Below are 14265 nucleotides of genomic sequence, written 5' to 3' on the forward strand. Positions count from 1 at the left end.
CTCTCCGTCCCGGGATGCTTTTTTCAAAGAAAGAAGTAGGGGAACGGGCTGAAATTATTTTTAGAAGTAGGGGCACGGCGTGCCCACCGATCCCCCTCCACTTCTACCGCTGCCGAGGCCACCCTTTGGCCATCAAGAGGGCGGGCTAGTAGTCCCAGAGGGCTTCTCCCCCCCCCCCTCTTCTTCGGTCATCCACTCCTCCCCGGGCAGGAGGTGCCCGGCTGGAGGGTGGCAAGCCAGTGACGCGCATCCGGGGCGGCAAACATGGCGAGGGGTATATAACCTCCCCTCGCCATTTCACTGGCCTCTTTGCCGCTCCGGACGTCGCGCGTCGGGTCACGGGACACTCTTTTCCCTCCCTACCTCTTACCCTGAGTGTCAGCAAAGGGGGGGAGTACGGGGGGGACTTTAATGTGTTCTTTTTCATTGCAGGTGGAGTTACAGGGCGACCCGGAAGCGGAGACGTGCAGCACTGTACTTCAGCAGGCACATAGGGCTGCCACAGCCTAACCTGGAACCTCATGGGAGGTCCGGGAATCCGTGTCGGTGCCCCAGTAGTCCTTTGGGCGGTTGTGTGCTTTTGCAACCGGGGGTTTGCCTAGATACGCCCCGCAAGGGGCGTGAATAGAGTTATTACCATAATGGCGCAGCAGTTGGGTGGTTCGCCACCGTGCCCATTGGCTCATCAGGCGGGCAGGTGGTGAGAATGCGACCTGCCCTTGGATCGCCCGTAAGATAACCCACCGTGATTACATATGTTGTATGTAATAAACCTGCAGCAACTTTCCCAATCTAACACTGGTGTCTGTGTGTTATTTGTTGGATGCTGGGTATGTTTTAAGGCGGGGGTTGTTGTTTACTGATGTGACTACGCGGCGTACCTGTGCTGGGGGTGAAGCAGCCCTCTCGGTAAACATACTGAGAAGAACACTGACTGACTCTTGAAGTTTATAGGAACTTTTTTTAAACCTATTGCAGCTGGCTGTGCATTGTGCACGTATTCCAAGAAACCCGTACGATACATGAATTATCCTCTGACATTATTGCAATTTTTAACACATCGTCTCTGTGAGCCGAGTGATACCGCACTATGCTCCAGATCAGGTGCGCAACACCCATTGGCCTCAAAGGGCTTCAGCCCCCCTTCGTGTGAGGCAGCCCGGGATGAGACACTTCCCGGGATGAGACACTTCCCGGGCCCGATCACAGCCGCACTCGAGCACTTCACGGGTCTTTAAAATACCTTGTGCATGTTAATGGGGCTTTGTTGTTGTTTCACACCTTCTAAGAGCCCCTGCAGCTCGACTCTGCCGATTGCCTAAAGATTCAGCCCCCCCCCCCCCGAATTTTTTTCTTAGCCCCACCCCCCCGAAATTTGACTCTAGTTGCGCCTCTGCTCCAGATTAAATCATGGACATGCGTGTGTTGCCCTGTGGAAATTTCACACACGTGTGTGCTGCACCATTTTAAATGCCATACATACACCCGTTTAACACATCATATATACATCGCACTACTTATTAAATCCCACTCATGTATTCGCGGCTCCGATATAAATCGGACAGTGGGGGCATGTAGATGTAAATCTCACACATGCAGTGCTTGCACCGACCAAAACCTCGCATGATTGGCTGGTCCAATGTATGCAAAACCTGCCTTTCCAGCGCTGCATAGATTTTGAAAGAACGCATTCAATTCAAACCGCTCTGAGATTCGTACACCATGAAATGTGAAGCGAACAGGATATGACAAGGGAAAAACCCCACAGCAAATGTGTATCACTGCGTGAGAAGATAGCCGGGGTCCGGGGAAACAGAAACAGGATGAAGGTACAAATAACATTTTTCATGACTTCAGTCTTAACCTAACCCGCCATAGTGACTGATGGCCCATTAAATTTGATTTGGACTCGACTGACACGCAGGCCCAATGAAAGAACATGTCTATTTGGACTCGCATTCTTACCCAAAAAGTCAAGTGCTTCCCACCCTAAGTCTCACATGGCGGAATTCCATCAAATTGACACTTCGCTTCGTTGAAACCTGTCGACAGCTTCAGTTTTAAGTGAATCACCAACCACTGCGTGGGGTTTATCTGGCACACACCTCGCCCTACTGTTCCGGGCAGTGCATTCTACCTTTTTTTTTGCTACGGGCAGCAGCTCTAGAATGTGATACATAGCGCCCGGCAGGACAGGAGGACACTTGTCTTCAGGGAGACGGTTCTGAAGAGGGATCACAAAGCTGACCACGGTTAAGAAGCCGCATCCGGGACAGCAGAACCCAGCAGCGCGCAGCCGGTAAGGGGCCCCCATGGCCTGCGGGAGGATATTTTGTACCCCGTGGGCGTGATTTCCCCTTGACGCGCTGTGGTGTTGGGACGAGACCCAGAAACCACCCATTGTTAATTCGCGCTACAACCGCTGCTGACAGCGTTAGCTCTCACTTCACCATAAAATGTAGCACCCACTACAAAGCAATTGTGTGTTTGTGCAGACAGATGTCTTGTTTACTTAACTAGTGCCCCCCCCCCCCCCATTCGCAGGGGCGTAACAAAGGCCCCCCGCAGGTCACGCGGGGTGGGGGGGGGGGGGCGAGGTCCAGGGGGCCCCCTGAGCACATTGCAGACTGGCTCGAAATATGAGCTTACACTACGGACGCACCCACGGCCCAGACATGACTCGAAATATGAGCTTACACTACGGACGCACCCACGGCCCAGACATGACAAAATACATAACTTTCAATTCTGCGCAGATGTCTCCAGGTCTGCGGCTGCGCTTTTTCCCCCTTCGGGTGGCGCGCAATTGAAAGTGCGCGTCTGGTGAGGCGAGGCTGCACTGTGCGGCCAGAGATTACCGAGAGAACCCGCGCCGCGTGGGTCGCAGGTCATCATGTCATCAATTAATTATTTAGAGCCTCTGGCTAGCTTTGCATTCTTGCCCTGTCTTCTCTTCTGATGCCCGCAGGGATGCATCGTGGGGCAGGCGGCCGGGAATACATCAATACAAGTAAAAGTTCATTCCGAGCGTTCTGCTGAGTGGAGACGGAGACCATGGTGGTTGCTCCAGTGCGAGGGTGTGGCACCTATCCTGACTGCACCGGCGGTTTCTTTCAGCACCTGCCTCCGGTAAAGCTTTATATTTTCGAGTCTAAGCTTTTTCCTCGGGGCACTGTTCCCTTTTCCGGTCTGTTAGCATCTGTTGCGTCTTCCTTTCCTCCGTAAATTTTCATACAACAATAAAAATGTCACATAGATCGGAATGTTGTCTAGTGGAAATTCTGGCTGATTATCAAGTAGAGCAGAGAGTTAATATGCCCGACTGCAAAGTATGTGTTGAATGCAGGTCAGGAGAGCATATCATGTAAATAGGTTAGTGCCTTGTTCAAGACATCCTTTTGTTTACTTGGAGTAAGTGTTTAAGTTAAAATCCCAGGGAGCTATTAACTGTCGTAGAAGACCTGCATGCAAACTGCAAGGTATAGATTAGAGTGCTATGATTCCCCCCAGCCTTTCATTATTAGAATATTGCAAAAAGGGTTCATTTTGGTAACAAAAAAACATCAGTCCTTATTATTAAAGAGAACTGCCTAAACACAGTGTTACGTTTTAAATTCTGAGTTTGTGCCAGATCAAACACTCTTAAACTATACTGTATCAGTATGGATGACATGAGGCTCTTACCCCTTGTAGTCCTCTATCCTCTATCCTATGTAACATTCCTATACATTGATTTACACATTTTGATTGTTTCTGTGTAATGTGTGTGTGATGTAAAGTGCTCTGACACTCTACACTGGTATGAGTAGCACTATAAACCTAATTAAATGCATCTCAGCAAAAGAGTGGCTATGGCGACTTGAGGAGCACTGTTAAAGCGGGGTAGTGAGAGAGTCTGTCTGTGGCGGAGTTTGTCATTGGGGGCGTCAACAAACAAACAAGCCGGACCGGGATATAATAATATACGCACAGGTGACAGCAAGTCGAGTGCTCTTCTGCAATGGCCAAAGTCATACAACTAAATTGAATTATCTCCTGTCTTGGTGACCACTGTTGATTAAGCATTCCTCCAATATTAGCAGGCTTGAGATCAGTAATGAGCGCCCTGGTTGGCTGTAACCTATGTGCTCCTCAGCCTCACTCTCCTGAGCCTTGCCCGATGCCTAGTGTCCTTGCCCACTGACCGATCAGATTACAGGAACACTAGGTTAGTTCCCTTCCATTTCTGGTGCTTTTTTTTGCAGGTACGTTTTAAGCTCTTAAGCGTTTCTCGTTGCTCAAATGGGTGTCATTTCTGATAATTGTATGTTTCCCTCGTCTTCATTGCTTGATTTTTCTCGCGAGGAAGTGTCACTCATAGTCGTCGAATGTCACTCATAACTACATGGAAATTATGAAAATGTCACAAATAGCAGTCTGAAATCTTGGCAGGTATGGGTGGTTGCATCTTGCACACCGTCGCGTGGCTGCAAGAAATCAACATTTTAAAATTGTGATTTATTGCAGCTGTGTGACAGTGTATAAGCCACAACCATAATCAAAGTTGAGAGCATTATATTGGCCTCCAGTCTAGAAATAATGGGCGGCCGCGTAGTCACCAAAGAAACATACCTTACAGCATACATAGATCGAGGCATGTGCATTGTGACAATTCTGATGTTTTACCTGATTCACTACAACCTTGAAAGTTGGGAATGTTATGTGCACGTTCTTACACTTCTGAGACCACTTGTGCCTAATGCATGCCTTTGGTGTCTAGGTGGGCTCTGCGATTGCTGATGTGCGACATTTCAATTGCGTTTGCAATCTTAAAAACTTGACAGCAATGCCGCAGGTACGTGCGCGCATTATTTCAAGCGCTTGTTGGCAAATGCAGCCGGCTTTCTGGCGGCCGTGCTTCTTTGTATCTTGGGGGTAATTTAAAACAGGTGGGTCTCTTCTGACAGTTATACTAGTTGTTGGTTTTGCTGTGAGATTGCTGCACAGCTACTGCCTCAGCCTGAGGATAATGCAGCATGGTGCCTGTCCGTACGTGAGTCAGTGTCACACTTAGGGAGCTAAGATGGATCTGTGTGTTGTAACTATTCATGTTGGGCCTGCATCACATCATGTTGGGTCCCACGTGGACAGAGAGGCACTGGAGTCCTGGTGCTCGCCTGATTGATTGCTGGCAGGGAGGGGGCCCAGTGTGGGCAATGGCTAGCAATTTTAGGGGCGCCTCTGCAGCAGGCAGCAATCTTGTATTACATAAAAGCACATGGGAATGTGCAGATTAAGTATCAGAAGGTGTTTTAAATATTCCTTTTACCCCCACATATAACATGCGGGTTTCCATACTGGTCATGATGTGTACCACAAGCAATGTCATGTGCTTCAACCGTGTTCCCAGCTGCCCTATTTTATAAAACACTCCTAACAGCTTTTGACAAAACACATTTCCAACCCGTAGGTTGGCAAAAACCTTAGATTTCTGTTTCCTGGCATGAGGTTTAGGTATGTTTTTTTAACGAAGGTGGTTCTACGTTGCCAGCACTGCGCCCTGTGTATTGCGGTGCAGTTTCTATGCCCTGCAGGTGTACGTCTTCAAGGATGGCGCGGCTTGAAAATGGACCATTGGCCTCTGTGGAGGGGAACGACCATCTACTATACAAAGAGAGGCCGTACTTTGCCATTCCATGTCTCAGTGCCCTTCCATTTCTGGTGCTTTGCACCATTTATGGTGTTTTAAGACCTTTTCCAAGTTTCTTCTTGCTCAAATGAGTGTAATTTCTGATATTTATATGTTTTGATCGTCTTTATTGCATAACTTTGCACGCAAGAAAATGTCACTCAGGGTCGTTGAAATATCACTCATAATTACACTGAAATTATGAAAATGTCACACATGGCAATCTGAAACCTTGGCAGCTATGCCCACAGCAGCCCCCGTGTTCCACCCTCCAGGGGTCCATCATCGCGTTAGCACACACAGGCAGCACTACACTCTCTCACCGGCCTTGGTTGCACCTGTGAGTTGCTCATAACAGTCCTGCCTCATAAATTAAACGGTGCTTGTCATGTTGGGTGGGTGCAGGTGACCTGAGCTTCAGCAAGGGGGTTTGAGGCAACTGCCTTGAGGCCAGAGATTATTTGCATATTTACATACCTTTGTAAACTGGTTACAGAGGCTTAGTTTTTTCTGGTTCCAGTACCCCCTGGGCACCCACTCTGCCTATTCCTTACATTTGAATTTTACATTTACTGTCCTAGTGTCAGAATGCATTTCATGAAAAGGAATATGAAGTAAGGTTGCCAAAAGAAAAATGCCAGCCATGTGTTGTTTAAAGAGCCTGTAAAGACCTTGTCGTGACACTAATTAGGGTTATAAATAAAGTATGTATTGATTTGTAATGTGACTTTTCTGTCTTTGTTCCCTTTAATTATCAGTCCTGGATCTTTCAGGCAGCCCTAGAACCCCATTAAAAGTGCTTTCTATTAATTTTTGTTGTTCAAAGTATGAACAGATAAGTGCTGAAAATACGGCTTTAGGTGACTGCTTATTTTTGTCCCATCTGGGACATCAAAATAATGAGCTGGTGACCCTAATCACAAGTCTGAAAGTCTGTTGCAGGATCAGCACATGATTTATATCCTTCACTCTCGATCCCTGATTAACACCATAATAGCAATAGTTTAACATATATATCTGAAAACCCTACGCCACAATCAATAACATGCTGAGTTACTTCAAGTGTCTGGGAATGCACCCTGCATTCAGACAACTCACTCCCCGTTCTCGCCCTTCACTTTTATGCTCACCTGCACTCACAGCAATCACAATGCACTCACTGATCACAATGCACTCCCACCATTCACCCGTTCACCCTGCACTCATAGTGATCGCTCTGCACTCCGAATGCACTTGCATTGTTCACCCTGTACCTCACCCTGCAGTCACACGAGCACCCTACTCACCCTGCACTCATGTCACAGTTCACTCAACTGTCCCGCTCACTGCTCAATCTGCAATCTCACTTAAACAAGCCCATCACTAACCATGATAGTTTCGTCCCACTCTGCACTTACATCCGCACCCAAATTCATATGGTCACCTCACTCACCTTGCAGTCACTTCTCTTACCCTACTCTCACACTGTTGCATCACTAACGTGCACTCACATGGGCAGACCTACCACTCACAAAGCGCAGAGGGTTAATATGCCTGCTACAAAGAATGTGTACCATGCAGATCACAGAACTGAGTGTGAGGAAACTATGTGTAGCGCTATAAAAAAAATCAAATGTTTTTCAGAAAGTGTGCTACAGAGATGAGGTGCATTGTTGGTGAGTAGGGGAAAAGGAGGAGGGGGGGCACGCCAAAAAGACTGTCAGATGCCACCCAGATACTTTTTTAGACGTTGGGCAAAGTGGGCTTCGGCCCAGGGTCCCAGACTTTCATGGGCCCCCTGATAAAACCCGCTCTGTTCTACATTAAAACAGACAAACATCTGCATCAATGTTCTGAAGCATCCAAACAGTTTTCTTCCTTAACCTTGTTTGCCTGCCTGTTTTGTAATGTTTACTAATAAAGACATGGTGGTAGAAATTGAAATTGCTTCCTCAGTTTACGTTATCATGCACAACCCTTGACAGTCGCTAGTGTGTGGCATTCAGATAATTCACCAGTCTATTTCTCTTGCCTTTCGCAGGATACTGAGTTCTATCTTGTGTTCGTCTCATGTATATTGTCAGTCGAGTTTTTATGGAATTGTTGATTTGGGTTTGTCTTTCAAAGTTTCATGTTATCGTCTATTAATGTCAATTCTAATTCAGACCCTTCAAGTTATTCTTCAGCCACAGGCAGTTCCTGAGACAATTGGACCGCTCTTTGTCATTGTACTGATTGTTGCAGTTCCTGAGACAATAGGATCACTCCTTGGCATTGTTCTGATTGCTGCCTCAGTTAAATAATCTGCTTTTGACATTAATGTTACAAATGCCATATCTTATAAGTAAAGAGGGTTTCCCGCTTTCTCATTAGATCTTTGAGAAAGACAATATGGAGGCATTTCATTTAAATGTTGGAGGTTTCAAATCAAAATATGCCAGATTTTTGGGCGGTGGGGCCAAGTGGTAGGTGGTGGGCCGGGCCACCGGGGGGGGGGCCCCCTCCATGTGTTTTGCAGGGGGGCCCCCTCAAGTTTCGTTACGCCACTGCCCATCCGAGTTTGATAAAATGCAGAGTCCCAGTACAGTGCAGCAGATGCCTTACCAGTGTTTCCCAAACTGGGCTCCGTGACACATTCCCCGGGGGTCCTCAGGCAGCAGTTTTAAAAGCACTGCAAAGTTCCTTGTAGAATTGGCAGTTTTCGAGCAGCAACAATAAGTGTCAAGATAACACCAGTGATTAATGTACCTGCTGGAGAGAGATGAGAGTTTTGTCCAGTGGCAGGTTTGACTTATCTAATGTAGCACAGAGGGTTAATATGCCTGCTGCAAAGAACGCACACCATGCATTTTAAAGAACAGTATTTTATGTGCATAGGTCAGTGGGTTACTGCTTTTGTCACAGATATTCTTGTGTTACTCTGCAGCTCATAAGAGACAAACAATCTAGCACAGTGACCTATAAACTGTCATCAAAGAGCTGCTTACACACTGCATGGTACAAGTTAGTAACTTATGTTTTTTCCCATTCTTTCATTATCCTGATGCTGCTAAAGGGCTTTATTTGGGTGGAAGTAGATCTTTATTGTTAAAGTCAATGCTAACCAATGTGTTATGTTCTGAATCCTGATTGTGTGCTTTTCCAGACCAAGCACTATTTAAAAATGCCTACCCATATAAATGACATGTGAATACTACACCTTGTAGTCCCCTTTGCCTATGTAACATTTTCTCTACACTGATTTACACGTATGATTCATTGTCTCTATATGTGTGTGATGTAAAATGCTCTAACATCCTGCAATGGTATGAGAGACAAATGAAATACATGTGACAGATGTGCTATGGAGAAATGAGAGGCACTGTTGACGGGTGATAATAAGGGAATCATTGCAGAACCCCAACAAAGATTTTTGTATCCTGGTACATAGTAAGGTCATCATTTACTATTCTTTAAAAGCTAATACAATTCAATATATAATGATAAATGTGTTGTAGAATGCACTATTGTATCCAAAATTTTCTTGAGGGGTGAGCCTTCCAAAGCCCCCTTTGTAGTGGTCAGGTTCACTTACTGCACTTGGTGTGCACTGAATGGGGGCTGGTCTGAAAACATTTGCTAGGGCTGCTTCGGGTTACCACTCAGGCCTTGGCAGGAGCAGGAGCCTTGTACTGCAAAATAAAACAAACCATTTAAAAGTTAATCACGGAGATGCAGCACCAACCTTCCCATGACATTTTTCCGTTTTTTGCAAACTCTTTCAATATAAAATGCTAAAATTCTTAGTAATTCGAGTGTTTGTTTTGTGTGCACGTGTGTTTATTTTTTTCGAATTACTCTTTTAATGTTTGAAATTTAAATCATACAAATTACTGGGGTCCCCGGCTTCCAGTAGTGAGTCAATGGGGGTCCTCAGGAGTCAAAAGTTTGGGAATCCCTACAACCTGTTGGGCTAGGTCAGTGGTTCCCAAACGTTTTTGACCTGTGGCTCCCTTGACAAAATTGGCAGTTGGCCGAGGCTCCCCACCATTTTTTTTTACCGGTGGGCGGGAATGTAAGCCCGACCTCGGGAGTACTTCCTGTTGATATTTCATTTTTCAAATTGTTGTCTAATTAATATGTTTTACTTTTTTAATTTGGAAACAGGGTAAAATTGGTAATCGAATCATCATTTTGGCCGGGGGATTAAGCATATTGAACCACAAAGAGGAGGATATTAATGAATGTCGCAAATTTAAACGGAGCACAAACATGCCAATACAGCACATATAACAGAGCTCACACATGCCTGCATGCACCAATGCTGCAAATACAGCAGACCAGAGACAAGCTGTAGCTACAAAAGCAGCAAAGCACAAATAATTTCTGCAAATGCTGAGAACACACGCATCCAAGTACCAAATGCAGCCGAGCACATTTAAGTAATCGAAGCAAACACAAGAGAGCACACACACATACACTACCATTCACACATAAACACATGCAAATGCTGAAAATACAACGCTGCACACACATACACACCATGATCGTGATAAGCCTTATGTGTAAAATGGATTTCCACATCAGGTGAAGCTAGTGCTTATTTGAGCTGGTGGTTGTATGTGGGGCACACAGGCACACATGTTGGGGGGGGGGGGCACTTATTTTTCCTCATCAGACATGACCCAGTGCAAGAGAGAAAAAAAACCCTAAATGGGAAAACCAAGAGGAAGAGAAATACAAAACAGCGAGGAAGAAAGCAAGACGAAAAACAGAGCCTGCAGGAGTGAGATAAAGAGGCAAATAGTGTCTGGTGGATGAGAGACATGAGGTGAAATCAAACTGTGGCAGCCTTGGCATTGAGCATATCAACACCCAAGAGTGCCCAACTCATTATATTCCAAATTGAGCACCGGATCCTGCAGCACACCAACACTGGAGTGCAAGCTGCCCCCTAGCTGCAAGCAGGGCAGCTGCGAAGGTGATGGAAAGGAACGCTAGGGCCTGATTACGTAATAAGGGTAAGGTTTGGTGAACTTTGTTTTCCTTTCACTTCCTGGCAGAATAATGTAGTTTCTTAAACAGGGAAGAGTGTGATGTCCAGGGGCTCAGGTGTACCAGAGAAGGCTTTCTAGACTCTGTCGTGTCCCTGAACCTGGGGGAGGGTGGGCGCCATGTTTCTCTCACCCTGGCCGGTCCCCTCCCTCCCAGCCCTGTAGTTATAGGGATTAGGAAGGAGCCCAAAAATATACTCTCACAAGTATGGCCTGCGGGCGCTGACAGAGGCTGTGTAAGGCTGCCTTATGATTTCCTTAACGAGCTCCGTGGAGCCTGCCTTTTTACTGTAAAAATAATACTGGTGATACTATTAATCAAATGCCATGCCGATCTTCTGCCCACCATCCGTTTTTTACTTGAACTAGATTTTACACTCGATCTTGGCAGTATTCAAAATCTAATTCAAGTTAAAAACGGATGTTGGGCAGAAGATCACCATGACATTTGATTAATAGTAGTACCACCAGCATTATTTTTATCGTAAAAAGGCAGGCTCCACGGAGCTCGTTAAAGAAATCATAAAAGCCAAGCCAAGGCTTTCTCTCCTGCTTCTGGGGTATTATGCCAGGGCTTTAAATTTAAAGAGGAAGAGGTAGTGGAGTCGGATGTAAAAGGAAAGGAGCCCAGAGCCCCAAGACACCGAAGGAAGACATGGAGAGTGAGGAACAGAGACGAGAGGGAGAGCCAACAGTATCTGCGGAGGGAAGGAAGAAAGAGAGACTGCCTGCTTGTCAGAGACATTCCTTGCTACAAACAAGCATTTGCAATGCAATAGGTCTCGCATTATTTAAGTTTGAGCTATTAGCATTGTAAATGGCAATTGTTTTTTGCTTTATGCTATAGTTTTTTTTTTACATAAAAAGCTACATATAAAATATGTTTTATTAAAGTTATTTATGCAGTATCTAAATTTTGTTTGCATAAAACAGTATAATAATATCTTAGTAAAAAAGTCAAATATTTTAATGGAAATTCACCAAATGTTCATTTATGTGTTGGTTTTGAAAATAGCTAAATTAATAGCTTTGTCATTTACAATGCCAATAGTTATAACTTTCGCAAATGTGACACCTATAGCATTTGTAATGCAACATTTGTATTTACGTGACTTAGATGTATTGATATTACAAATAACAATGGCTTTTAATTTTTTTTAATACTGTGGTGGTTCTGAGTGATAATGTGGTGGTGCTGAGTGACTGTACTCACTGTCACTCTGCACTCACTGTCACTCTGCACTCACTGTCACTCTGCACTCACTGTCACTCTGCACGCAATCTGCACTCACTGTCACTCTGCACTCACTCTGCACTCACTGTCACTCTGCACTCACTGTCACTCTGCACTCACTGTCACTCTGCACTCACTGTCACTCTGCACTCACTCTGCACTCACTGTCACTCTGCACTCACTGTCACTCTGCACTCACTGTCACTCTGCACTCACTGTCACTCTGCACGCACTCTGCACTCACTGTCACTCTGCACGCACTCTGCACTCACTGTCATTCTGCACGCACTCTGCAATCACTGTCACTCTGCACTCACTGTCACTCTGCACTCACTGTCACTGCACTCACTGTCACTCTGCACTCACTGTCACTCTGCACTCACTGTCACTGCACTCACTCTGCACTCACTGTCACTCTGCACTCACTCTGACTCTGCACGCACTCTGCACTCAGTGTTTCTGCACGCACTCTGCACTCACTGTCACTCTGCACTCACTGTCACTCTGCACTCACTGTCACTCTGCACTCACTGTCACTCTGCACGCACTGTCACTCTGCACGCACTGTCATTCTGCACGCACTGTCATTCTGCACGCACTCTGCTCTCACTGTCACTCTGCACTCACTGTCACTCTGCACTCACTGTCACTCTGCACTCACTGTCACTCTGCACTCACTGTCACTCTGCACTCACTCTGCACTCACTGTCACTCTGCACGCACTCTGCACTCACTGTCACTCTGCACGCACTCTGCACTTACTGTCACTCTGCACGCACTCTGCACTCACTGTCACTCTGCACGCACTGTCACTCTGCACGCACTGTCACTCTGCACGCACTGTCATTCTGCACGCACTCTGCACTCACTGTCACTCTGCACTCACTGTCACTCTGCACTCACTGTCACTGCACTCACTCTGCACTCACTGTCACTCTGCACTCACTGTTTCTGCACGCACTCTGCACTCACTGTCACTCTGCACTCACTGTCACTCTGCACTCACTATTTACAAAAAGGGGGTGGTGATGAACAGAGTGTCTGAGTTAAACAGACCACTCTTACCCAGTCCAAAGATCAGGGCTTGATCCATCACCGTTATTTATCTCACTGCCCCATCCCAGCTCAGAACCTGGCTATATGCAAATCAGTCTGTCCCTGGCCCAGTGCATCATGGGAACAGGGCAGACTAAACTACCAAGCCAATTCTTCACCAGAAAGGAGACAAGCTACCGGGGACCGGTTTCTGGCATTTCAGCCTTCTTCGGCCCGGCTTGCTTGAATCCTGATGGAGCAGTGAGAAAGGGACTCATGTCTGAGTATACCCTGCCACACCTATGGTGGCCAAAAACGATTTACAAAAAGGGGGTGGTGATGAACAGAGTGTCTGAGTTAAACAGACCACTCTTACCCAGTCCAAAGATCAGGGCTTGATCCATCACCGTTATTTATCTCACTGCCCCATCCCAGCTCAGAACCTGGCTATATGCAAATCAGTCTGTCCCTGGCCCAGTGCATCATGGGAACAGGGCAGACTAAACTACCAAGCCAATTCTTCACCAGAAAGGAGACAAGCTACCGGGGACCGGTTTCTGGCATTTCAGCCTTCTTCGGCCCGGCTTGCTTGAATCCTGATGGAGCAGTGAGAAAGGGACTCATGTCTGAGTATACCCTGCCACACCTATGGTGGCCAAAAACGATTTACAAAAAGGGGGTGGTGATGAACAGAGTGTCTGAGTTAAACAGACCACTCTTACCCAGTCCAAAGATCAGGGCTTGATCCATCACCGTTATTTATCTCACTGCCCCATCCCAGCTCAGAACCTGGCTATATGCAAATCAGTCTGTCCCTGGCCCAGTGCATCATGGGAACAGGGCAGACTAAACTACCAAGCCAATTCTTCACCAGAAAGGAGACAAGCTACCGGGGACCGGTTTCTGGCATTTCAGCCTTCTTCGGCCCGGCTTGCTTGAATCCTGATGGAGCAGTGAGAAAGGGACTCATGTCTGAGTATACCCTGCCACACCTATGGTGGCCAAAAACGATTTACAAAAAGGGGGTGGTGATGAACAGAGTGTCTGAGTTAAACAGACCACTCTTACCCAGTCCAAAGATCAGGGCTTGATCCATCACCGTTATTTATCTCACTGCCCCATCCCAGCTCAGAACCTGGCTATATGCAAATCAGTCTGTCCCTGGCCCAGTGCATCATGGGAACAGGGCAGACTAAACTACCAAGCCAATTCTTCACCAGAAAGGAGACAAGCTACCGGGGACCGGTTTCTGGCATTTCAGCCTTCTTCGGCCCGGCTTGCTTGAATCCTGATGGAGCAGTGAGAAAGGGACTCAT

The 14265-nt window shown here is 46.5% G+C and overlaps 1 protein-coding gene across 5 annotated transcripts in view; it reads left to right on the forward strand.

The window, feature by feature from the left end:
* The window catches only part of LOC147722605 (tyrosyl-DNA phosphodiesterase 2-like), a 358934-nt gene that overhangs the window by 94666 nt on the left and 250003 nt on the right, over positions 1-14265 (forward strand). The window contains exon 1 of one of the 5 annotated variants that reach the window (XM_086965134.1): positions 1803-1829. The exons of 2 other annotated variants lie outside the window; for them this stretch is intronic. In XM_086965134.1, coding sequence (XP_086821260.1) covers positions 1824-1829 — 6 coding nt within the window. In that variant the 5' untranslated portion in view covers positions 1803-1823. Of the gene's footprint in view, positions 1-1802; positions 1830-2164; positions 2300-2899; positions 3130-14265 lie in introns of those variants that run through there. 2 more of the 5 variants (XM_086965135.1, XM_086965132.1) reach the window with 2 other exon arrangements.

This window comes from Lissotriton vulgaris, chromosome 4_1 (assembly GCF_964263255.1).
Source record: "Lissotriton vulgaris chromosome 4_1, aLisVul1.2, whole genome shotgun sequence".
Classification (NCBI taxonomy): domain Eukaryota; kingdom Metazoa; phylum Chordata; class Amphibia; order Caudata; family Salamandridae; genus Lissotriton; species Lissotriton vulgaris.